At 38.4% G+C, this 27,823-nt stretch overlaps 1 protein-coding gene across 4 annotated transcripts in view; it reads left to right on the top strand.

Moving 5' to 3' along the window:
• The window catches only part of ncoa2 (nuclear receptor coactivator 2), a 148,515-nt gene that overhangs the window by 76,167 nt on the left and 44,525 nt on the right, over window positions 1-27,823 (top strand). For all 4 annotated transcript variants that reach the window (XM_067435023.1, XM_067435025.1, XM_067435024.1 and 1 more), the window contains exons 5-10: window positions 8,634-8,737; window positions 17,098-17,275; window positions 18,648-18,830; window positions 24,417-24,518; window positions 26,250-26,390; window positions 27,108-27,255. In XM_067435023.1, the coding sequence (XP_067291124.1) occupies window positions 8,634-8,737; window positions 17,098-17,275; window positions 18,648-18,830; window positions 24,417-24,518; window positions 26,250-26,390; window positions 27,108-27,255 (856 nt within the window). The remainder of the gene's footprint in view (window positions 1-8,633; window positions 8,738-17,097; window positions 17,276-18,647; window positions 18,831-24,416; window positions 24,519-26,249; window positions 26,391-27,107; window positions 27,256-27,823) is intronic.

The raw sequence follows: 27,823 nt of genomic DNA, 5'->3' as shown, positions 1-27,823 counted from the left end.
ATATGTTTAGCCTGACATCAGATTTTGAGAAATAGCTTTGTCAAATCAGCCATAGATTCCAGATTGGCTTTCATCAGGTGCCTAGACAGATTAGCATCATGCTAACTGCAAACAGAAACCAAACACGGGATTTAAATAGAATGTCACAGTTTCCTCATTTTTCTAGATGTGTCATATTTTCCAGTTGTCTTGAGTTTTCACCGATTTTTGACTCAAAGCTCATCTGTGTAACTCAAATTCAGGTGCAGTGCTTGTTAGCATGTTATGCTTTTAGTTACTTGAAAAGTTATACAGATTAGTTATATCAATGTATCTCATTAACTTCCTGGAAATTCTGTTATGACACAAACTAATAAATATAGACTGCTATACATGTATATAAAACATAAGATTGGTTTATTCTGCCAGTGTGTGTTTTTTCCCAGATTTTAACATCTGTGTTGTTTTCAACCGACGAGAGTGCTACATCCAAAATCACATATTGTGTAGTAAATACATTTGGGTTGAAATTTTCTTCACAATCATTATAAAAAGTATTTTCTCTATAGTATGAATGTTTCAGGATGTAGTACTTCCGACATGTTGTCACTGTCATGTGACCTACGATCATGTGATCAGTCGCTACCCTTTACCGCCATTCACAGCTCTTTATGGCCTCATGGGATTAATGGTCCATCGAATGCACACTTCAGAATCTCTGTGGTAGTACCTAGGCCATCCTGGTACTTTCCACCTTTTCTTTTCGAACACTATGCATTCGAGAACACTGATTTCCGCATAGGCCTACTATACAGTAGGGAAGTATTTGATTTCGGATGGAGAGTAGGTGCTAGTTTGACGTGTGTGTGTGTGTGTGTGTGTGTGTGTGTGTGTGTGTGTGTGTGTGTGTGTGTGTGTGTGTGTGTGTGTGTGTGTGTGTGTGTGTGTGTGTGTGTGTGTGTGTGTGTGTGTGTGTGTGTGTGTGTGTGTGTGTGTGTGTGTGTGTGTGTATGCATTGATTCTGACTGGGTTGTGATGAAGATTGTTTGTGATGTACTGAGCTCTGAGTTATGTAATGCTGAGCAATGGTCTGCGTCTGCTGTGTCGTCCCTTACCCCTCCTTCACTTCTCCTCCGCTACTCTTGATGCCACACGAGCACAGCATCACACACTGCTTGCTCTAACACTGTTTGTGCAGTCTCAAACTGCCACCAAAAGACACAAATAGGCCTGCTTTGCCTGTAAACAATGCCTTAAGCATAGAGCGCAGCAGTCAGTTTTCCTTGTAAAGGAAGCACAACATCATTGACACTCACAGGAAGCAGCTTTCTGCTAAAAATAATTTTAGAGGCTTATGATTCTATATTCTTCACATTTTATTCAGATTCATAGTAACAAACATCTCTTTGAAGATATGTTTTACTTCCGTTGAGAGATTCTAGGGATTATAGTGTGTGCTGGGTGAAATGTAGGGTACAATGGGGCTAAAGGCACACCTTAATAAAAATGTGCTTTTCAGTACCCCCATAGTGTATGATTGCAGAAAGAATATGTTTTTATTGAGCATTGATGGAGAAACTTATTTTATGGGTTTGTTAAGTGGTTTGTTTGTTTAAAGTTTGTATAAATGTATGACTCACACGGGATAAAAGGCTCACTGGCCTGGGGGAAAAGTATTTACGCATAAAATAAGTAGCTAGTAGCACGTAAGTAGCACAAATAGCTAAAATAATGTATTTAATAATGTCTAAGTTAATACACGTTCTAAACAATCACATTAGCAAAGTTTGTACTATTTTTGGTTTATTTTGATGAATAAAATAAAAAAAAATTGTTTAATAAATCTACTTAAAGGTTGGGTAAGTGCTATCTGGTAACCTTTGTTGATATTTCAAATCACCAAAACAAACACGCCCCTACCCCCAAAAGGGTCTCGGCCCTATTTTGATAGCTCCGCCCCACACATACGTAACCCAGGCAACGACTATGCCAGAATCTCTGTGTATCTAATCCAGGTCGAATATTCAATGAAAAAGTCACCCCTTCCATCACAAAAACACAAACCGTTCTCATGAACAACTCGATAGAACACAAGCACGACAGTCCAGCTAACGACATATTACAATTATGACCGGATAAGGGTTATATAGATCATAAAAAGAGGAAACAAACATATATTAGGAGTATAGTATCTTACTTGTCGGACACATTTTGTGAGCTGACGCTTGAAGCACACAGGGAGGAGATTTAGATGCTCCATTCGGTGTGGAAATGAACGGGTCTTTATCATCGCTGAAGTGAGCCACCACAATATGATCGCAAATGGACAAACAAGCGAACATGACACGCGCATAGTAAAGCAAAAGCAGCATATATTAGGCTAGTCCTCGGCTATTGTCCGTCAAGTGCCACTCGTGTGTTTTGAATAATGACGTGCACAGAGCGAGAGCCAGCGCTCTTCTCACCATAATTAGTAGACACGCCCCTTACCTGCCGATTGGCTACAAGTTAGTTATCCCACTCGGTCCTTTTTCTAAAACTGTTTTGAAATAACACTTACCCCACCTTTAAGGGATAGTTCACCCATAAATGAAAATTTGATGTTTAATCTTAAAAATTAAGACCCTAATTTAAACCCCATTGACATGCATTATACGAGCTACGGTTGGAGTTAAAAATCTTTATTTGTGTTCTACTGAAGAAACAAACATACCTACATCTTGGATGCCCTGGGGGGTAAGCAGATACACATCAAATTTTCATTTATGGGTGAACTATCCCTTTAAGATTCTAGTTAAGATTCTGAAAGCATTGAATTAGATCCCACATTAATTTAACAAATAAATTATATTCTATTATATGATATGATTAATTTCATATTTTTAACATTTTTTAAAGATTTAAATTTTATTATAAATATGGGTATTATCTCTAAGGTGAACACCCAACTTAATATATTATGATATCTACCATTTGAATCTAACCATGTCATGTCAACGAAAGTCAGCCGGCTGTTTATTACTGTGTAAATTTTATTGTGCCTTTTGGCCAAAGAGCAGGGGCAATTTTTACCCCAAATACCATACTTTTACATATTCCTCCGTTATTGAAAAACTGTTGCTTTAATTACCTTGAACAAAACTGAAAATCATTACAGGAACTGTATGTTAGAAATGTATTTTAATTCATTAATCATGTTGACATGTTGTGTTTTGGTCTGAAGCTCCACCCTCCACCTGTCTACCAATCACGAAGTCAGTAGTGTTTCGGCGTTCGGGTTGCCAGATCTGCTCTGTTGACAGGGTTCGTAACCGCTCGTAACAGTCATTTGAAAATGATTGCAGTACCAGTTTTGGTCACAATCTGACATACACTTCCTTAAACGACACCTCTCAAAATAGTTAATCATTTTATTGGTTCATTTTATTACATTTTATAAAATAAAAATGAAAAAAAATATCAAAATATCAGTTCAAAGTAGCTCAGAATCAACTTTGTGTTGCTGTCTGCTATCGTTTCGAGGATCAGCCAAATTTTCATATAAAGAAAAGTGCTGGGCAGATTTTTGTGTCATCTAGTGGTTTAAAAAAAGAAGAAAGTCAAATACCTTTTACTCGGGTGTGCTTTTTATCCCCTTTGTACCCATATATGATATGATCATTTGTCACACAAAGCATTTTTTTTTATGAATTATTGATTTAATGCTTGTTGAACTGATAATGATCAATGCTAACATTTAAAGTTTATAGATCACCTAAAAATTAAAATAATTTCCTCACACCCAAACCTGTATGACTTTTTCTTGCACAAACTGGACAGGATCTGCGTCAAGCTTTGGTCACATTAGCAAATTTGTGTGGGCATAAATGGTCTATTTTAATTTGTCAAATTTAGCAATCAACTGGAACCAGTTCATGGAGCAATATTTCACGCTCTCACAAAATTCCTCTTAGTGGAATTATTCCTCTTAGAAGAGCACTAGTGGAAGTGACGGGATTCCAAATGCAAATTAGCTAAACAATGGTAAATGTGAATGCACCTTCAGTCACTATTCAATTTCATTGTTGTTGTTTTTCTCACACAGTAAAAGTGAATGGTCGCTAACCTGTCACCTAAAATCTCCTTTTTGCTTCCACAGAATATAATTTCTGTGTGAACGGTCCCTTTAAAATGGTGTTTGCATTTTGAAGAAAATGTTTAGTGAATGTTGTCCATGTAAAAAATGCCATCACGATATGAGGGTGTTGTTATTGGTTGCCAGGGTGTTGCTATGTGGTTGCTACAGTGTTTTGAGTGCATGGCTACGCAGTTGATGGGGTGTTATGCATGTTTGCTAGGTGGTTGCTTACATTTCCAAGTCAGAAGAGCCCATCTACAAGTCTCTATTATATTCTTGTCCATTGATATGACTTCTTTCAATGTGAGTATCTGATATTTTTTGCCTGTTTCATCATCCACCAGGTGAAAATCATGAATCCCATTGCCTAACAAAATATTAGCAAACCTTTTTTCAGTAAGTTGTGATATGAGGTATCTTTCACATAGTACAAATGGTGTAAGATGTATGAGCAATTATAATATGCTATTATACTAGCAAGCACGGCTAATACATTGTGTCAGTGATTAGTTTTCTACCTGTTTGTATAGAAAACACAATTTACCTGAAAAGGGTGTTTTTGTGTAAGTAATTTACTAGACATTTAAAACCAAAAACATATTATTCTTAATTATGCCAGTTTCATGTATTCATTAGTGAATCAGTGCTTATAAATGTAGAGACTGAACACCACCCAATAGATGACGTGATCCTCCCGTGGAGAGTCATCATGACCTAGTATCCATGATCAGGAAGTGCACTGATTGGTCGAAAGCAGAGTCTTGGGCGGTGCTTTGAATTGTGACTGGTAGGGCAGATCCTAAAGGCTTCAAGAAACTCCATCTGCTGCTGAACTGATGGTGTGACCTGATTCACAGCTTTTCTGGAGATAAAGCTGCCTTTTTTTTCCTGTTTGATGGGGACTGGCTGACGGAAAGGAATCCGCTTTGCAGCCCGAGTTTGAAATGAGAGAGGGAATGAGTTATTACCGGACCTCTGGTGCAGCTGTGCTGGTTTACCAGTCCCTGCTGGGCACCACAAAGACCTGCTGACACACAACACGCTCACATCCACTCATCATCAGGAGTGTACGCATGCGTATCTCTCCCAGACACACATGCACATATACGGGAAGAGCAGCGTTTGGAGCATCCCAGAAGGGTCTGAGGGGAGGCTGATGGATGGCCCTCTCTCTTTGCCATATGGCTACCCATCATGCCAGCACAGTTTGCCTCTCCATCGTGTCCTCTGTGAGCCCAATGCATCCACTGATGATCCCGAGGACTATTCCCTGTAATGAATGGGTATAGACAGGAAGTTAGATTAGTCCATGAAATTGTGGGATTGAGGATGTTTCACTGACAGCAGGAATTGTTAGTGTTGTTTTAGTATTGATTATATGCTATTATAGTATTTATTGATATTTTAATGATATCTATCTGAGTATACAGATACTCAGAGTATATATATATATATACTCTGAGTATACAGAGTTTGATTCTCATGCTAAACATGGCCAAATTTCTTTTATTTAAATGAGTTGGACACACAATTATATCTGTGCCAAATACACTCCTTCAGGTTTCTAACAAGTTTCATTTACGAGCATGTGTGTGTGTGTGTGTGTGTGTGTGCGCGTGTGTGTGCGCGTGTGTGTGCGCGTGTGTGTGCGCGTGTGCGCGTGTGTGTGCGCGTGTGTGCGCGCGTGTGTGTGTGTTTGTGTGTGTGTGTTTGTGTTTGTGTGTGTGTGTGTGTGTGTGTGTGTGTGTGTGTGTGTGTGTCAAAATGGAAATTATCACCGGCCACCTGCCAAATGTGGGTGATTTTGAGTTGATGCGGGTAAACTTGCTTCACCTACTGGCCACCGTGGCGTAAATAAACATAGCATACTGTTTCATCTCTGTGTAAACTTTGTTCAACGCATGCGAGTGCTGCAGAATGTTCGAATATGACCAGTCGTTTTCGCCGTCATCGCCCGTGTGTAGTGCCAGAGACTCGCGCCTGCTGAGAGAAGATTTATCTCTGATCTGAAAGCGTGCACACGTCTCACAGCGTGCAAATATTGAGTTCTCTTTCAAGTCTTACTCTTAAACGGACAAACTCACACAAAAAGTATGTCAACATGTTCATCTTGATGAGTATCCAAGCACACATAGTCTGTTTATGCCTTAAGAGAACTTTATACAGTCGAGAAAGACAACGCATATCCCTGCATTAGTTCTTAAAGGGGCAGTAGCCTTTACTGCTGTCTGTTTAAATGCCTGTTTAGTCAGGTTAAACATTTTAGTTTTAATTTTGAATTTTTTTTTTATACTGTACATTGTTGCGATGTGCTCAATAAATATTTGCATAATTTGTAATTTATTTATTATTTAAAACTTTAATATTAATTTATGTAATTGCAAGTCCTTGATTTTTTTTTAATAAAGGTCCAAAGTCATAGCATTAGCCATAAATTCAATGGTACTAATAATTGGCATAATTTCTTTCGGTGTTTCGGTTTTTGGCCTTGGTTTCCCCTTTTTTTTCTGCTCGGTATGTCGTCAACATGCTTCAGAAGATGCCAAAACGAATAGTTTCATTGTTGGGACTAAAAACCTAAAACTGGAAGCCATAAAAGACCACGAATCATCCAAATGCCACATCCAGGTAAAAAAAACAGCGCACAGAGCCCTACTCATTTAATGAAATGGATATCAGTTTATGGTTTGTGTGTGTATAAATAAACTGCTTAAGTATTGTGGAGCTTCCAGTATAAATTTTTTACATGCATTTACACATTGTCGGTTAAAAACAAGAAAGGGGCTGGTAAAAACATTGAGCAGCTAGTAGATTTTGAAATCTTTTATAAATATGATACAATTTCAGAGATATGATGGATGCTATACTACTCTATAGGTACTCAAGATTAACACAAGTTTGGCAGAAACTGTGTGTGATGACAATAAAATGACTATAAAACACAATTTTCAAACTACTCCATTAACCTTTATTCACAAACACAATACAAAATTAGTTTGCGCTTAATTTTCAGAAAACTTTTTATCCTGCAATTTTGTAAACAACATAATACTAAAAAATAATGCAAAAAAATAGGAAAATACTAATTGTGCAAAATTTTAAATGTATTATTATTATTACTTTTATTATTACATGTGGTGAAATATGTTCCAGACATGTTCTTTCTGAGATCCACTAAATTTCCTAGATTTAGCTCCATCGTGAGTGCTTTGTTTTCCAGAAGACGCTGTTTACAAATCATGTCATTTTGTTGGGGAGAATGATGTTCTCCGTTGTTTATATAATGGTTTGTTTGGTGTCTCTGTGCGCGCATGAGTGTATTGAAGGTTCCATTCATGTCCAGGCTGCTAGCTGCATGGCTGTTATGTGAGGCTTCACATGCACCCATTTAGCCTGACAGCTTCTGTCTCATGCGTTGCTAAGGTCCGGATGCGTGCCATAACAACATGTCTCAACAAGCGCACGCCGCACAGCAGTATGAAAGAGTGGGAAAGGGGTTTAAAAAGGTGTGTGTGTGTGTGCGCGCACAATATAAAATTAAACTCTTTAGTGTGCATGGAGAGGGAGAACTGCCCTTTCAAAAAATGCTAATATGCTCAAGCTAGCAAGACCACATGAAGTGTCTTTAATGTCATTTGAAAATAAAACACTTAAACTCTGCAGGATCTAATGAAGGGTTTTAGGTTCTTATATGGAAATGTTGATGTTTCCAATTGAGGACTGCGTTTCAGACCAAATTTTCATATTCACTTAGTAGGGGAGACAGAGTAAGCAGTGCCAATTTATGCTTAACTTGTCCTCTGTTCAAGGAGAAAGAGACGAAGGGAAAACTAATGCACCTAATAGTATTTCAGGATGTCTGCTATCAATTCAAATTAGAATAATGCAACTATAACTAAAGGCAATATAAATATGGGGTTAGCAAGGGGTTAGTTGAATCATTGAAACAATATGAGCAATGTACATTTTCAAATAAAATGTGAACATGCATGAAAGGAAAAACACTTTAATAATGTAACGTATCATTCTAAAGTCTAAGTTTACTGCATATTATTCACGTTTTGTTTAAAGAATATCTGGGTTTGAGTATTTCCTGCATTTAGAGGAAGAGCTCATCACTATGGTTTGAATCACTGGCAAAGCTTACCCTGTAGCTTCTGGCACACTTTACCCCGCAGCTGTCATTTTGGGAAAAAATATATTTTACTTAATAATTCATGGCAAATCTTTAGCCAGATACTTTACTTGGTATTGTACACTGGCAATTTATCAGCATAAATCATATTTTACACTTGCTTTGACATCAAATTTGCAAAGTACAACATATTATGACTTAAAATGTATATTTTCTCACACAGCTCTCACACACGTACAGCAGCTCTCTTTTTCCCAATATATGATCACATGACAGTAATTGTGTGGGTCCTATTCACCCTTTGACTTTTAACATAAAATAGCAAAATTAGAGTGCACAGTGATGTTGATGTTCTGCAACGCACTCATATTTCCTTTTATTGTCTCTCTTTCTCTACTGCAGAAAAAGCTGCTGCAGCCAATGAGGATGAAGTGCAGAAGGCGGATGTGTCGTCGACAGGCCAAAGTGTTATTGACAAAGATGCCCTTGGACCAATGATGCTGGAGGTGGGTTGTGCTATGTGTTTACTAGGTTACACAGAGCATGCAGACAGACATGCACGAGGAAGAGCCAAGCGTGAAACCATGTATGGGTGACAGTCGTAGTGAATGCCTTTTTGTATCCATTATAAAAAGAATGTTGTGTTGAAAATTTGGCAGCCATTTGATGTTTAAATCTCTGAATTCCTCCATCCTTTTGCTGAATAAAGACCTCATGGGCTGACGGCTGAGAAGCACAATTTTTGGCATGAAAAACATGCTCAAGCATAGTTATCCGTCTCTATGGAGCAGTGTTATTTTTAGTATTATTTATATACTATTAAAATAGTATTTATGAATATTCTAACTTAGCTTTTATTTTTAGATTTTAAATTTAGTAATTTCATGTTTGCTTTAGTAATTTTTGTTGTTATAATTTTAAACAATATTTCTGTATATAGCATTCATTTATTTGTATTTCAACTTTTAAGTTGCAGTACATTTACACGGCAATTAAACACTGCATTTTTTAAAAGTTTAAAATCTAAAAATGCTGCAATATTCATGTCAGGCCGGTAGTTGTCGATGTCACTAAAGAAACCCTGCGTGCTGATAGTTAAACATGTTTTCCTTTTGCGTTTTTGAGAAGTTTCATGTACAGCTGACAACATTATCAAAACGATCCCCATTCACACAGATCTGCGGAAAACAACTAAAAACGGCAGTAGTTGATGTCACTAAAGAAACACTGTGCCTTTTCCTTTGTATTTTAAAAATAAGGATTACTATAGAGTTGAAATAGAGATAAAAATATAGAGGACAACATTGTCTAAATGATCCCCATTCATCCGCGAATATGACTAAGAAGCTGTAATATTCATGCCAGGCCAGTAGTTGGCGATGTCACTAAAGAAACGCTACGTGCTTATAGACTGAACATGTTACACACATGGGCAGGACATCACCATTATCACAAATTTGTTTTTTTTGTGTGTTTTTTTACACCGAGACAAATGACAAAAATTGCACATAGAGCTTGAACACGTTCAGGCCCCCAAACTCTGTTGCCATGTAAATGAACGGCCAAAACAACGTCCCCTTAAATGTATCATTTAATTCTGCTTTATTTCAATGACAAAACTATTTATAATAGCATTAGCTTTAGTTTTAATTTTAGTTATTGGTAAAAATGCTATGAATCTAAAGAAATGTTCAAACAATGTTATATTGTTTATATTAATACTGCCACATTAAAATGTAATTTCACATAGCTTTACATCAAACTAGGGATGCACCGAATCCAGATTTTTGAGGTTCGGCCGAATACCGAATCCACTGGTTAAGATTCTGCCAAATCCGAATCCCGAATCCAACTCCCATCCTCTGTCCATTATCACAGTAAACACATTAATGACATAAACAACGTCCACTGCAGTGTATTTTTAATTTAATTTAAAAAAATTTAAAGGCAACATTTTGCCAGGATGACTGTGCCGTATTGCTGTCTGTAGATTCCTTCATGCACAAAAAAAACGGATCACCGCATCTTTTACGTCCTTACGTAATGACGTCATTTCTGTCCTACCGGCGGATGAAAATACATTCAAACACATTCATCTAAAATATTTGTAATCAAAACTTAGTATACTAATAATTATTATTGTAATCATCATCATCTTGGATACGTTTTTTAATTCATGTTTTGCAAAAGCACTCAATTTTACACAGATTAAATAAACTTACATTGTCATAACATAAACTTACACAAATCCTTGGTTCACCCGTGCTCATATATTATCAGCATCAGTTTTCCGAGAGAAACAGCAGCCGTCCCACTCCGAGAGAAACCGTTCTGTTCAAGACGACGCTATCACGCATGCAGTATCTCAGCTCACCGGTTCTCACAGCAAAACATGTCTCAGTTCAGTGAACTGTTGGAGTTACAACATATACTTCAAGATATTAGTTTATTTCTAGTCTGAGCGACTGTCACTCATGTCAGAAAGTGAGTAACAATAGTAACTTGTGGGATCAGTGCTGATTTGAGACGCGAATCGTTTAGAACGATTCAGTCCGATTTGGTGAACTGGTTCGACCGGATCACTAAAAAGATCCGGTTAAAAAGAATGATTCGTTCGCGAACCGGACATCCAGCGGCTATTGTTTAGGGTCTTGCCAACACGAGACAAATTGCCATTGCAAATTGAACATATAGCTCGACTTGAATTGCCTTCTTGTGACTGAAAGTACTGCCAAACAACACATTTTCTGTTCACAAGTTCCATTTTCACTCTCTCACAGCCTACTGCATTCGAGCGGTCGACCTAGTAAACACGTTGCCATAATCAACCGCGGCATCATGTTCGACCAGTATCGCGTAGTGCAAGCGGGTTCGGTTCGGTGGAAAAAAATTCTACGGTTCGGCAGAGACCGAACCCAGTCAAAAAGCCCAATATTCGGCCGAATCTGAACCCGAATTCTGGATTCGGTTCCCTACATCAGATATAGACCCTTTCCCAAAAAGCACCCTAAACGCTTGCGGTCTTCCTACGAGTCCACATTTTTGTAATGTAACAACACTTTGACTGTCGGGATTAAAGGGTTAAACCAAAAATAAAAATTGTGTCATTAATTGCTTACCCTCATGTCGTTTGACACCCGTAAGACCTCCGTCCATCTTCAGAACACTAAAGACGTCGTTACAAAGTCCATCTCACTACAGTGGTTTTACAAAAAATGTATGAAGCGACAAGAATAGTTTTTGTGCGCAAAAAAACGAAATAACGTACCGATGGGCCGATTGCAAAACAAATCTTCCAACGGTTATGAATCAGCGTATTGATTCATGATTTGGATCGTGTGCCAAACTGCTGAAATGACGTGACTTTGGCGATCCGAATCATGAATCGATACGCTGATTCATAACCATTGGAAGATTTGTTCTCGTTGCTTCATAAAATGATTGTAGAGCCACTGTAGTGAGATGGGCTTTGTAACGACGTCTTTAGTGCCTTTTATGGGTCTTGAGAGAGGAAATGACATTGGTGTCAATGAAGGCCTTTCTGAGCCATCGGATTTCAACAAAAATATCTTCATTTGTGTTCCGAAGATGATAGGAGGTCTCGCGGGTGTCGAACGACACGAGGGTAAGTCATTAATGACACAATTTTCATTTTTGGGTGAACTAACCCTTTAAGTCAGCTGTGGAACTCGCTTCAGTGCAGGCTCAGCAAAAGTGTGTGTCGAGAGCGCATATCGACCCTTATGAATCCTAAAATGACAAATGGAATACCCTACGGTCTCACGCGGCAACTGTTGTCCACAAAACCGAAAGTGCTTATGAAGTGCATATGAAGTGTGCCATTTGGGACAGAGCCATGCTCTGTTTGGCCGTGATAGCATTTTTTCGTTCATAGTGCACAAACTTGTCACGTTTTACAATGTTGGCTCAACCGTTGGTGCGAGTTTAGGGCGGAACTGTCTGTTTGTCTGACCAAAAGCATTGCAATGCAGTCGTCATTTCTCCAATTCTGTTGGCTGATGGATCGATGGTGAGAAAAGAGTGATAAAAATACATTTTTATTTTTGGGTGAACTACCCCCTTAAATAACAGTTAAAATCTCGCAAACGAGTAAGTTTCATCGGTCGGGCGAGCAGGCAGGACGCCCAGCTCCGAATGAATCCACCCATCCAGCCGCTCCATCTTCCTCTCACACCCTCTCCTCTTTGGGGTATTTATAGCCTCCGAGGTCCTCCGTCACTGAATCAACACGGAGCGGATGCCAAATATAGCCTGCGTGCTTGTGCGCTTGATCTTCCATCTGTTTGAAACGGCCGAAGGAAGGGACAATTCACACCCACACGCTATAATGCACCTAATTAAAAAACACTTGTGACAAAGGGCCAGAGAGGGGGAAACTCAGCCGACTGCCCTTTTCCACCCGACACCCATAACAGCCCCTCCAGTGTCGCCCAGGCACGCACACTCACCGAAACATCTCGCACACACTCGTGCACACAAACGGGCCTTGTGCAAAGCTTTTTCAGTGCTGCACGCCCCCCTCCCTGCCCCAATGAAAAACCCCATTGTTTGGTGGTGGAAGCTGAAGTGTGAGCAGCCATAGGATCTGCTAAAGCAGCTTTGTGTTCTTCGAAGCAGTGTGTGGGGATTTGTGGCCAAGCTCGGTGTGCCACTGACTGCGTGTCCGTTTTCGGTGTCCGCACCTCGCGACGAGCTTGGACCCAGTCTCTCCTTTGTATAGGAAGTTATGCAACCTCCCACAGCGGGACAGTGAGCGTGGGCCGGGCCAGGCCCACCCAGCTCCATTCATGTTGCAATACACGTCCATCAGCACATTTTACAGGGTTGCATAAGTTTGGCTAAATAAAGGTGGATTTGGCATTCCCCCGTGTTTACTCTGCGATGTTTGCTGAATGTGCCCACCAGATGGCCACATCTAGAGCAGTGCACAAACAGGGACTTGTGGGCTTTTTTCGCTCGCACCCCCTCTCCTTTTCCGTCCCTCGCTTTATCTGCTCTCTGGAGTATGTACGTTTGTTCTTGAGTTTCTTTTTTTCACGGCCGAGTGTTTGTGAAATAATTCTCCGCGTTAGGAAGAGACGTCGTGTTTGTTTTGCTGATAAAAAGATTTAGAGCTTATTACGCTCCGTCGCAGATTAAAGAATGATTTCTGAGCCGCTGCTCCACATTCTAAAACAAACAGCAGCTTTTATAGCGATCGCTATAGGCCCTCAGGGGCCCGACTGCATTCAGAGGCCTAATTGACACCATCTTGATAGGTAATGCTTGACTTAAGGCTGTGTTCTTTCAATTAAGACTCGTCAATATCATTTCTGTCACCCGCTATGAAGCGCTAAGATTCGGGAGAGCTCTTTTTTTCGCCAACACAAGCAGGCAAGAAAGTTTATCTTCGTACAGACAAACTCAAAAAAGATCTCAAGGAAGCTACTTCTGAGTAGCTAAACATAAAACTGTAGATTAGAGATTAGAAGTAGACCAATATATAGTTGTTACCAATATATCAGTTATATCATTTAATTGAAATAATAATTTACCATAGTTTAATTTAATACAATATAATTTACTTTAATAAATTATTTTATAATAAATTAAGATTAATTCATTTTATAAACTCAACCTTTACTAGGGATGAGCCAATATCCATAGGGTGTTTTATGGCTGATAACCCATAAATCGCTGATATTACAATTCTATACTCTTTTGTCAAAATAAAACAAAAATAATAAGGTTAAACCTATGTTTTTTTAAATGCTACACATGAATTTAAGCACAACAGCATATGTATAAATCAATTGTATAGTATGAAAGATGCATATTTAGATTTGCTAAAATGTTATGTTTGACAGATTAGATTAACTTTAAGTGAACATTAAAAAAAAAACAGTAAGGATGCATTAAACTGATTAAAAATGATAGTTAAGACTTACCATTTCTATTTAAAGGGGGGGTGAAATGCTGTTTCATGCATACTGATCTTTTTACACTGTTAAAGACTTGGAATCCCATACTAAACATAGACAAAGTTTCAAAAGTTAAGGTGGACGTTTGATGGGAGTATTTCTTTGTCAAAAATACTACTTCCGGTTAGTCATAAGTTTCGGCAAGTTTTTTGAGATCATGCGTCCCCTTTGACGTTAATGGGGGCGGAATTTCCTTGTATGGGCCTTACGGACAATTCTACCGGAAGCGCGTGAGAGAGAGCGAGGGAGAGAGCGAAAGCAACAGCCTACGCCCATCAAAGCGCTGGCTTGGCTGGACAGGTGACAATTACACATAGCACATAACAATGTCACCAAAAAAGTGGGTTTTTGGTTGCCAGACCAAGACAGTCCTGCACAGATTCGCCAAAAACCCAGCGTTAAGGCAACAGTGGATGTAATTTGCTTTTCCGGATCAGCAACTGAGTTGCGCGAATGTTTATATCTGTTCGCTGCATTTCGGTGCCGACTGTTTCATAAACAAGGCCCAGCTCGACGCCGAATTTTCCCAATCGCCTAATGCTGAAGGATGGAGCAGTCCCAACGTTAGAAGGGTGAGTGAGACTGCTTCAAATGTCTGTGTTTTTTAGTCCGCTTACTGTCTACACAAACCACGCGTAAACACACAAACACACATGCACAACTGCACTTCCCACATGTACACCTTCAAAGACAAAAATACGACGATATAATTCAAGTATAAATATGTAAATAACACAAGCCGCTAAGCATATTATATAGTTAGTGTATAACTTGTAACTTACCACATAGAGACGTCCTGCTCTAGTCGTTTTTGCTGCTGCTCCTGTTCAACTGCAGCCTCTGGGTCTGATTCCGGATCATAGATGTATGGCTGTATCTGATTAAAAGCCATATTTTTATTTTGAATAAAGTTTTTTTCCCGCTGTTAGGGATGACGCTTGACTCAACACACAGCGCGCTGCTGCACACGTCATTATTTAGCTCCGCTCACACGACACGCCCCCACCCGCTCGGCTTTTTTCGGAAAGACTCGGAACAGCGCATCTTTCTTATATAATTATTAAAAAAATAAAGACTTTTCGGAGATATGCAGGATGCAATGCTACTCTATAGGTACTCAAGATTGACATGACACTGACTGAAACTGAGTGTTTCACCCCCCCTTTAAAATAAATGATCTTCGCTTGAACTAAAATATTATGTTATGCAACCGTTTTCAATTTTGATAATAGTAATGTTAATAATAATAATAATAATAATAATAAATGTTTATGAGCAGCAACTTATGTCTGAAGGCTCATGTGATACTGATAATGCTGAAAATTGAGCTTTACAGGAATAAAGAAATGCAGGAATTTTAATTGTAACAGTATTTTATTTCTCTTTTTTAAATGAAATAAATGCAGTCTTGCTCCGCATAAGAGACATATTTCAAAGACATTAAAAAATCTTACTGACCCCAAACTTTGGAACAATGCTGTGTATCCAGTATTGGTAAAACAATGCATAAAAAAAACTTCTAATATCAATATATAATGTTTCCCCTCTTAAGATGCCTTCACTGCACCCGTCAGAATATGCGACACAAGTATGCAGTCTAATAGAGCCGTACCCTGTAATCTGCATTTAAAATGAGGAAAAACAGTTGCTCCACTTCCCCCGTCTGTCTGTCTGCCTGAGAGTATCGCTCCGAGAGGAAGCCTGTTAAAATAACCTTCTAACTGCAACTGATGAGATCAACTTGTTTTCCTGCAGCTTATTACTTCATTGCGGTGTACCTGAATTGAGAAGCGAAAACGCTGCCGTATCAATATGAAGCCTGTTGTCGTTCAAACCATGATCGATTTTAAAGCGATAGATCACCCAAAAGCGAAAATTACCCCATGATTTACTCGCCCTCAAGCCATCCTAGGTGTTTATGACATTCTTCTTTCAGACGAATGAGCTTTATAATGGCAGTGAGTGGCGGTCCTGAAGAAGTGCATCCATCCATCATAAAAGTAATCCATACGTCTCCAGGGGGAAATAAAGGCCTTCTAAAGCAAAGCAATGGTTTTTTTTGTTAATATCCATGTTTAAAACTTTTTTTAAACTGAAATAACCAATACGTCGACTTGCGCCAAAAGAGTAACCCTCCACACGATGTGTGACGTGGGATGTATGACGTTAGCTTTGACGACTCTAGCGGTTGAAACCAATAGGTCTGGGCAATAAACTTTAGCTCATCTTCTCTTATGTCGAAATCCTCTGACATTTCTCTTTAAAAATTCTTGTTTTAGACTTCTAATTTATGACTGGTGTTTTGTGATGGATGGATGGAGGGAGGGAGGGAGGGAGGGAGGGAGGGAGGGTGGGAGGGAGGGAGGGAGGGAGGGTGGGAGGGAGGGAGGGAGGGTGGGAGGGAGGGAGGGAGGGAGGGAGGGAGGGAGGGAGGGAAAGATTTTTTTGGGGCTTCAAAATCTTGACCCCCATTCTCTGCCATTATAAAGGGTATTTTTTAATGTAACTCCAATTGTATTTATCTGAAAGAAGAAAGTCAAAAACACCTAGGATGGCTTGAGGGTGAGTAAATCATGGGGTAATTTTAATTTTGGGGTGAACTATCCCTTTAAGGCCATGAATTTAGACTCATGCCGTAATCCCCTTGACTTCACTTGATCTGTTGTTTGGAGTGTCTACAAGGACTCCAGCCTTTTCTGTACGGCTTTTTGTTTTGTTTCTGCTGGTTATCGCATCTTCCTGATTGAATGGTTAAGCTTTCAGATGGAGCGGCGACGTGTACTTTAGCCTGTATGTCTGCTTGTGCTCGTCATATAATAGTATTGGTGTTTTTAGCTGCACGTTTGCCCTCACAATACCAAAAGCCTTGTGTTTTTCTCCTCTAGGCCTTAGACGGTTTCTTCTTTGTTGTGAACATGGAGGGAAACATCGTGTTTGTGTCAGAGAACGTGACGCAGTACCTGCGGTATAATCAGGAGGAGCTGATGAACACCAGTGTGTACAGCATCCTGCATGTAGGAGACCATAACGAATTCATCAAAAACCTCCTGCCCAAGTCACATGGTGAGACTCTTTCGGTTTTCCATTCATTATTTCCTTCCCATTTTAATATTTTCGTTTCATTTGCACTTCTAGCAACAGTACTTTTCAGGAAACACTCATTTCTCAACACTCAAGTGTAGCATTACTAGAGCAGTTGCGCTTTCCGTTCTGCGATTATATTACATTGAGATTGAGCATTAAGAACTGGGATTTACAGAAAGGAATATCAGAATCTCCTCATCTGGGGAAGGTCACCTGCAGAGGTGAAAGAGAGGAAAGGTTCATGGCTAGAAACCATGTTTTTGGTTCCAATTATATTTTCAGCCAGAAATACTCATTGGTTATTGTGGTGTAATGGATCACTACAGTCACGGTTCAAGTCATGTTACAGTTAAATTACGGGTCAGTTCATTTTTTGGATCAGCAAAAAAAAAATATATATATATATATATAATGTGTGTGTGTGGGGGGGGGGGGTGAATGTAACTTTTTTTACATTTATTACTTAAAGCAGTTTCAATAATTAAACATTATCTGCAAATCACATTCGTGATCACATTCGAAGTGCTCGTAAAAAAATGGAAACGTTTACTTTAATTTGTTTTATTCGGTAGAAAAACATCAGCATAACTAAGATGGAAAAACATTTACAGAATAAATGACTAGAGACAAGATATTACTTTTGGCAAAAATGTGTGAATTTTTTAATTGAGTGATCATTTATTTATTCTTAAAAAGGAAAAGTAGGAAGTAAGGACAAAATGTAGGGCGGGGCTTATGCTTTGGTTGTTGATTGGATGTTGAGATGTGGGCGTTACTATCAAAAATGGAGGCAGATGAACATGAGCTTGCAAGGGCAGCGTTTATGTAAATTAAAGAAGGGAGACTCTGACGTTTTCATATTTAGATAACATAATGAGGTCAGAAAATGAAACGCATACATCAATAAAATGTTCAAAGTAAGATCTATAACATGCAATTACAGAATAGATGTTCCTTTCATGCCGACTTTAAACACATGGTATGGAAACGCTGCTTTATTTGTAAATATTCAGATTTTTTTGCATTCAATTTTTATGATACATAGATGGAAACCTACATAAGGTGACCAAAACACTATCCTTTAGAATTTTCTTTCATCTTGAAGTGCTAACGGCAACACTCATTGGAATTAGTGCATATTTTAGATGTAGACTTGGTCTCATCGCCAACGGTCTCTGTCTCTCATGTCGCTTCACATCGCCAAACTCTTATTGAAAATTAATGACTTCCAGTCCCTTGCTGCTGTAAATCACTGTGAGTGTAAACACCCCTTTATTCAGTAAGGAAAAGTTAGGGAATGCTGGTTCAAACGAGTGACAGTGAGTGATGTCTATTTACTTCCCTCCCACAGTGAACGGAGTGCCGTGGTCCAGCGAGAATCCTCGGCGGAACAGCCACACCTTCAACTGCCGCATGCTCGTGAACCCTCACAGCGAGGCCGAAGAGACGCAGGATCACGAGGCACAGCAGAAATATGAGACTATGCAGTGTTTTGCTGTGTCTGAACCAAAGTCCATCAAGGAGGAGGGAGAGGGTGAGCCACGGTTTCTTAAAACACACTTAAGCCACATGAACGGTACTGAAACTCTAGATTTAATGCTTCAAAGCGGCGCAGGAAGCTTCAGCCAAGCAAAGTGACTGCTCCCCTTTCATTGAGCGGAGTGTTCATTTGTCAAGTGGCCCACAAAAAAGCAGATTTTAACCTATAGTTTGTTCAACATGTTTTGGTTCCAGTGGATGTTGTCTTTAGACGACAGCATCTAATGTCAGCTGTCGATAGTGATCTCGGTACCATTAAGGGCGGTAGCAATTTAACACACTACCCTCAAAAGTTTAGAGTAGGAAAGATGTTGTTTTTAAATTGCGTTTTTTTATGCTCACAATGGCTGCATTTATTTGATTAAAAATACAGTAAAACAGTAATTTTGTGAAATGTACAATTTTTAAATAACATTTCTGTTAGAATATATTTTAAATGATGGCAAAGCTGAATTTTCAGCATCATTACTGCAGTCTTCAGGGTCACATGACCCTTCAGAAATCATTCTGATATACTGATTTGCTGCTCATGAAAAAATTATGATTATTATCAATGTTGCAAAACAGCTTAATATTTTTGAAACTATATATTTTTTCAGGTTTCTTTGATGAATAGAAAGTTCAAAAGAACTGTATATAAATCTAGCTTATGTCTTGTGTCTTTACTGTCACTTTTAAGCTATTTATTGCCTCCTTTCCGAATAAAAAGTATTCATTTTTTTAAATTAAAAACTTAGCTTACCCCAAGCTTTTGAACTATATTTTACCATTTAAAATTTGTGTGTGTTTTTGTTGCTTTGTACAACGAGTGCTGAACCAAAATTCATATTCCTAATCATCATATAATGAAAACCCTTGCAGTGTATCACTCTGTACCGGTGAAGGTCCTTTATGGACTTATATTTACCTTATTATGAATTTGCAGTCAATTATGTTCGTCATATAGTTGGCTAGGAATGGGTTTTTTCCCATCTGAAAAATATGGCTAAACAATTTGATTTTTGGCATTAGGATATCAATTCAGTACCGTTAAATATTGCAAAACGCAAAACATAGTTTTATTTATTTTTTACTGTACACCACAAATCTTAAAGGGAAAGTTCATCCAAAAATGAAAATTCCGTCATCATTTACTCGCCCTCAAGTTGTTCCAAAACTGTATGAGTTTGTTTCTTCTGCTGAATACAAAAGAAGATTATGGGTAACCAAACCACAGTTGATAGACCACAATGACTTCTATAGTAGGAAAAAAAAAATACTATGGAAATCAATGTGCCCACTATTTGGTTATATCAAAGTATAATGTTTTGGGTTCAGCAGAAGAAAGAAACTCATACAGGTTTGAAACAACTTAAGGGTGAGTAAATAATGACAAAATTTTCATTTTTTGTTGAACTATCCTTTTACACCTTTCCTCTTTAAAAAATAAGGTTGCTAAAGTTGTTTTTTGCCAAAGACTACATCCAGGGGTCTGTTCTTTATACGTCACTAACTCAATTAGCTGGATTTGATTGTTGACGATATGGCATGGGCTTTGATTGTTTGGTTCTTTGAAGCTCATCCTGGACTTTCTGTCATAGCAACAGGTCCGTGAGCTTAAACCGGCTCGGGAGCAGGCTTATTTCATGTAAACAGGATTAGATTGCATCATTTTAAAGAATTGGTTAACTTTAAAATGAAAACTTCCTGATAATTGACTCACCCCCATGCCTTCCAAGATGTTACTGTCTTTCTTTCTTCAGTCGAAAAGATATGAATTTTTTTGAGGAAAACATTTCAGGATTTTTTTCTCACACAGTTAACTTCAGTGGCAACCAAAGTGTTGAAGGTTTCAATGGGCTTCAGAGGCTCTGCGTGATCCCAGCCGAGGAATAGGGAATTATCTAGCGAAACATTTTGGCAGCACACGGAAAGCAGATAACTTGATCTTGACCCTTAAGAAACGTTAATTAATACTGTCATGTAACAAATCTGCTTCAAGATAAAATTAAATTAATTGCTAATTACAAAACTGAATTAAAAATGTCAAGGCTGGACAAATACTAGAAATCATGAATTTAAGGGTGCTTTCACACCTACCTTGTTTGGTCCGGATTTTCGGACTTTTCAGTTTGGTACGAACCAAAATTACAGGTGTGAAACCTCCCTCGGACCATGGTTCGGTTCGTTTCTTGTGTGAAAGCATTTTCTGTATAGTTCGGACTTTCAGACCATTTACAGGAAGTTCTGGTGTAGGATTAGTGAAAAAACACAGATTAAACTCACAGCACATGTGAGCAGCAGTGATGGAGCGCGCAGCATTTTATCCAGAACCGCTTGTGTACTCATGTCAGCTCGCGTGAACAGCGTGCTCTGCTTGACTATATGAGTTTCGGTTTATGAGACCGCTCCAGTTCATGTGCAACGCAAATGATCACTCCGTCACGGGATTTTATATTATTTATTTAAGCTTATTTATTAAATTCAGGCAAACAATGAAACATTTATTAAAATTAAGATATAAAATAAAGCTTTCTACAAAACAAATCTTAATGAAGTGGTCAAAATTATTTCTGACTCGATGTCTTTGACATATATTGCACATCTGTGCACGTTTCATAATCAATATAGCCTAGATGAAATTTAAAAATAACATTATAATATTTAAACATAACTATAAAATAAAACACATTGTTTGGCTAAAAAGCCTATCTTCTAGGAGATTCTCCTTTCATGTCGGCGCCGATAAAATGTTTGCATAACGAGGACGTTCATTTGGTGAATTTGCCTCGAGTAGCCTATAGTTGGTGCTGCAGATAGTAATGCCATAATATTAACAGTATTGGCAACGATGCGTCTGTTCATTCATTCTTGTCAAAGTTAGCCGCTGAATTGACTACACACTGACATCAGACGCACGTCCGCTAACAAACCAATCAATGTTAAGATGCAGCCCACATAGATGATGACGACAGGACGCCAGTGCGTCATGTAAAGTTCTTTGGTGCGCTGAGATAACTGCAATGTGAAAGCAAACCAAAAAGAACCAAATGTCCAAACACAAACTTTGGTTCGGACCTTGGTGCGGACTTTCAGGTGTGAAAACGCCCTAAATAATTGGGAATCATGTGCAAGTTTCATGTAGCCTATCTATTATAACTTCTATGTCATTTTGGTTGCTTGGCTGTTTCCTTATAAGGGTCCAGAAGTATTTCATCAGGTGTTTTTTTTTTTAATTAAATGATTAAAGACGTTGATTTTGAATCAAGACGTTGCTGTCTTGCCTCCAGCCAATCGCTGCATTGCTGATTGTGGTTTCGAGTATCGAGACATCTGCCCTCTTCAGGGAACATGAGAACGAGCAGTAACTTAATCCAGATATTTAAATCCAATCCGCAAATTTGTTTGAAGAACCAAGTTAGCCAGAGAGATCAGTTTAGAAGATGGGTTCTTTCAAATCATCTCAGATGTATTAAACGAGGTATGAAGAACGGACCCCAGATCGGCTTCAGAGTAATGAACAAAACGTAAATGGAGTACATCAACATAGCTTATCCTGGGTTGATATTTCATTCAGTAAAATTAGGCAGTTTTGATTTATATGCCGCTTAATGTTGATGATTGTGTTATTTCACATATTCATCTGCTTACATGTGATATCACTTGTCTGTGCTTCTTTTTTACCTGTGTTTTTTTTTTAGGAGATTCAGTACTCTTTCAGAATTCGTCATAGTGCCCCTACCATTTAACAGTGAAAACACTAAAAGCAGGACATTTCTGCAATAGCGGGAAAGTGTTGTCTTATAAATGACGGAAATATCTGTCAATGGCCGTGAGAGAATTAAGGAATGAACTGTATAAATGTTTTCTGAATCAGTCGCTCCACTAATGTAGAAGCAACACTCAGTGTTGACAGTCGTTCCTGACATGTGCGAGAAATGAGTCTTCCAATTACTGAAAAATAAGGCGAAAAGGTGACAGCAGTGACTGTGGAACGTGCATCTGTGTCCCGCCTAGAGAAATGTTTCAGTCTGTGAGTCATTTACTCATTTCTTTCCTCCTCTTTCTACCTCTCGGAGTCACCCAGAGTTCAGGGTGCGTTTGAGACCCACTTCTCCACTGGATCGTGTTGGCTTTGGTTTTGGCCCTGGCTGGGGTTTTAGAGAGTATGTATGTGTGAGGCAACGAGAGATATTTAATGTTGGTCTTCCTCTCTCTCGCTCTCTCTCACACACACAGACTCTCTCTCTCTCTCACACACACACACACACACACACACACACACACACACACACACACACACACACACACACACACAATGTTTCATTTTTGTGGGTACTGTTGGTGTGTTGAGTGATGAAGCGTCTCTCTTTATGGCCCGTCAGTGTTAGCTGTGTGCCAGCTGCTCTTTCAGCCGCCAGCTCAACCTGGCGCAGGAGACTGAGAAAGGGGGCTGGAGGAGGAATGTGTGTGAGGAGAGGGATATCAGAGAGAGTTTATTACAGAGACAGTGAAGCTTGGTATTCATGCAGTTTGGAGTAAAGACCACCCAAGGGGCTCGACAACAACTGTGTATTTGCACGTAAAGGCCTGTTCACACCGGCTCTGATGTAAACAACATGCTCAAAAAGTAGAGCACGTCTCTCGTTCATCGGGAATGCATGAACTGCAGCGTGATTCACAAGCAAGTAGACCCAATATTGAGCTGTTTTTATTTTATTTTTATGAATCATTCAAAAAGACTCGTAAACACAGGAGTTACAGTTTTGAATCAATCTAACAAGCCCTTTACTGAATGAACTGAATCAGTCAGAACGGTTACTGAATCAACATCTGACTGACTCGCTTAATGAACGGCAAGTTAAAGGGATAGTTCACCCAAAAATGTAAATTCTGTCATCATTTACTCACCCTCAAGTTGTTCCAAATGTGTTTGAGTTTCTTTTTTTCTGCTGAACACAAACAAATATATTTTGAAGAATGTCTGTAATAAGCAGAGAGAACAACCATTCACTACCAATAGTATTGTTTGAAATCGTTCAAATAGGCTGGTGTTTAATAAAAATGTCTTATTATTATCAGTGTTGAAAACAGTTGTGTAGTTTAATGTTTTTGTGTAAACCGCAATACACTGTTTCCAGAATTTCTATTAATAGAAGGTTCAAAGGAAGAAATATAAATGTTATGTAACATTTTTATTTTTTTTAAACTACTGATTGCAAAATTTTGAGTGGCAGTGTGTATAATGGAAACTGTTACTTACAGTGTGTCTTGTTTATTATGTGTGATCATGCCTGATTTGTCAGACATAATGCTGTTGGAGACATATGAATCTCTTATGATCTTTTTGTGGGTGGATGAGGGATGACTTTTCTAACTTAGTCTCCATGGGAGCAGCACAGCAGGGTCAGCCTCCACAATGACACACAAACGAAAGGTCACATTCCATCATATCACCCCACGCTCCACTCTGCACCGCCCCCTCGACACACACAAAGACACAGAACCAATGCCTGATTATTCATTAACACCCTTAAAATGGCTTAATAATCTGTTGTCACTAATCTGATCATTCTCTCTCTCGCTCTCTCTCTGACTGTAGATTTCCAGTCGTGTCTGATCTGCGTAGCACGGAGAGTACCCATGAAAGAGAGACCCATGCTCCCCACGCACGAAAGCTTCACCACCCGCCAAGACCTCCAAGGTAACCATGCCAACGCCAACCCTCTCTCCCCGCTTACACTTTTCAAAGGGTGTTCACATCACAGTTAACGCTCATCTCAATGCGCAGCCCCTCGCTTAAAACAACAGATAATGACTTTAACCTGGAAAGACTAATGTCATCAATCTGACTTGGCAGTGTAAAGTGTAAACCTTTGAAATATTTTTTTTTTTTTTTTTTTGATCTTTTAAACAATTTTTTAAAGGTGGAATTAGTTGTGACCAAAGAAGTATTAATATTACATTACATTACATTGTATTGTATTTTATTGTATTGATTTATTTATGTATTACCAAAACAACCTGGTTGTCTGGAATTTTTCTTGGTGAGCTCAAAAAAAAAAACAAAAAAAAAATTAAAAAACAAAAAAAAAAATATATATATATATATATATATATATATAAAATATTATATTTATATATAATTAAATATATATATATATATATATATATATATATATATATATATATATAATTATATAAATATAATATATAAATATGTATAATTATTTCTAACTGCATACAACTGAACAGTCTGTGACCACCTCAGTGTTTAATTGAATGGAAAACAGTAGTATCAATAAAAATTTGTTTACATTTTTTTAGTTATCTATTTATTCTTTTTTTTTTAAACCACTTGGCTCAAAATGTGCCCTTTCAGTTTAAGTATTCATGGGGCTTATGTGCCATTCTGTTAATTCATGAATAGGGAACACGAGTCGTACCATAATGCAATTGTCTCTCTGTCTGAGTTCCGAATATGAGTATGTTAAGCATACTATATGTAGCTGGAACCATTAAATCACACAATAGGAAGATCAAGAGTTTTTACTGTCACACCAACCACACCTGTTGTCACTTTCTGATGTGGCTAGTGAATGGAAACTCCCAGTTTGCTGTTTATTGTAATGCAAGTGATTACAAATCTGAGATAGCTCTGTCATATATTGTCATGTTTTTTTGTTTGTTTTTTGTTGCTTTTGGTCCCAGTTCTTACAAAGTAACATTCAATGTTTGATATTACCCAAGCATGCTGCTTAGATGCTTATTCTAAATCCATAACCCTAAGTATTAAGCGTCTGCTTAATTATGTTAAGCACTTAACATACTGTCAATAAATACGTTTAGATTTTGCTTTGCAGACCAGCATTAACAGTGCTTAAAGGGTTAATTCGCCCAAAAATGAAAATTCTGCCATTATTACTTACGGTTAAGACCGCCGTTCATCTTCGGAACACAAATGAAGATATTTTTGTTGAAATCTGATAGCAAAGACAGGCCTTCATTGACACCAATGCCATTTCCTCTCTCAAGACCCATAAAAGGCACTAAAGACGTCGTTACAAAGCCCATCTCACTACAGTGATTCTACAATCATTTTATGAAGCAACGAGAATAGCTTTTGTGCGCAAAAAAAAACTAAATAACGACTTCTATAGTGATGGGCCGATTTCAAAACAAAGATTTGAACGGTTATGAATCAGCGTATTGATTCGGATCGCGTGTCAAACTGCTTAAATCACGTGGCATTGGCGATCCGAAATCATGAATCGATACGCTGATTCATGACCGTTCGAAGCTTTGTTTTGAAATCAGCCCATCACTATATAAGTCGTTATTTAGTCTTTTTTTGCGCACAAAAACTATTCTCGTCTGTACTGTGTACATTTCTGTGTCTGTATTCTTCTCGTCTAACTGTACTGTGTGTTTGTAGGTAAGATCACCTCCCTGGACACCAGTCTGTTACGAGCGTCTATGAAGCCAGGCTGGGAAGACTTGGTCCGAAGATGCATTCAGCGATTTCACCTCCAGAACGATGGAGACATGTCATTCGCCAAGCGGCATCAACAAGAAGGTACTGATCACTTAATTAACTGACTCAACACTTTAGCTGTATCATGGTAAGAAATGTTGTAATACTGGCTTGCGGGTATGCTAAAGAGTACATTAGTTCCTTTCCCCTCTTTTTCAGTTGCACTGGTTCCTGAAGAATTTTTTCTATACATTTTTCCCATAGGGATTTTTTAAAAAGTCTGTTAAAGCATTATAAGTAATCAACCACGAGGTGAATAACAACATTACACATTTGAAGCAAAAAAGTGGCTTATAACTCTTACCCACTTCTTCTCATAACTTGCTATAATGAGTGCAAATACAGATATTTTAAGTCTTTTTTTTTAACCACAGTAGAAAAAAAAACAATCTTTGATTGAAGGATCAATGCATAAATGTCATAAGGATAAGGATATATAAAGTAGTAGACATTGCTGTATTTCATTATTTTTCATATTGTAGCAACCATGTAAAACATTTTTCCTGCAAACAACATCAGGAGAACAGTAGTTTGGTTGTGGTGTGTGAACGGTGTGTATAAAACATAGTTTATGTGAATAATGCATGTGGTACCTTCACTGGAAAAGTTTATCTGGTAATGTTACAGGAATTATATGGGTTTATGTGTTATATTATTTTGTCAAGACATGTTTGAGGAAATGGCTGAATGCAGATGTGACTTCATTAAACTTTTGCAAACAATTTAGATGTTAAATGTTTTGTTGTGTGTGTTTTGCAGTGATAAGGCATGGGCAGGCGTTCAGTCCCATCTACCGGTTTTCCCTGTCCGACGGGACCATCGTCTCAGCTCACACCAAGAGCAAACTGGTTCGCTCACCTGCTACCAACGAGCCACAGCTCTACATGTCCCTGCACATCTTGCAAAGGTACCCAGTACCCAGCCGCACAGCTTGTTTATGGCTGAATCTGTGTTTTTAATATAATTGAAATGGTGTATTTTCTGAACCAACATGACCATGGACGGCAAGAATTATTATTTTTTTGCACCTGCATCAGCAAAGTATTTGCAGAAATTTGAATCAAACTAGTTTAAGTTGACTTGTTTATTTGCCTTCTTTTTTTATGTAGGCTTCTCATTTAGCCCATTTATTAATTTACTTATCTTAAACCATAAGGGTGAGCCAGTGGATATCATATTGCAATGTGTAAACTTTGCGCGAGAGTTATGCCGGTGAAGAAGTCAAACACCAGTCAGTTATTCAATACAGAAACTGAAAGTAAAAACTAACCGAGTGTACGCCATCTAACTCTGCGTTAACAGCGCATATTCTCTTAGAGATGATGAGACATTAATCACATTTATTCACAAAATTTCACTTGTGCTCCATTGTGAAGAAATTTTTTTTTTGTGATTTCGTAAGCATTTTGTGTTAAACAAGTTGTTTTTGAAATGAGGAGTAATAAGACTAATCTTTATATCCTCACAGCACGTCG

This window comes from Pseudorasbora parva, chromosome 24 (genome assembly GCF_024679245.1).
Source record: "Pseudorasbora parva isolate DD20220531a chromosome 24, ASM2467924v1, whole genome shotgun sequence".
Taxonomy (NCBI): domain Eukaryota; kingdom Metazoa; phylum Chordata; class Actinopteri; order Cypriniformes; family Gobionidae; genus Pseudorasbora; species Pseudorasbora parva.
The sequence above is the reverse complement of the archived record's forward strand: the minus strand, read 5'-3'. Positions and strand labels throughout refer to the sequence as shown.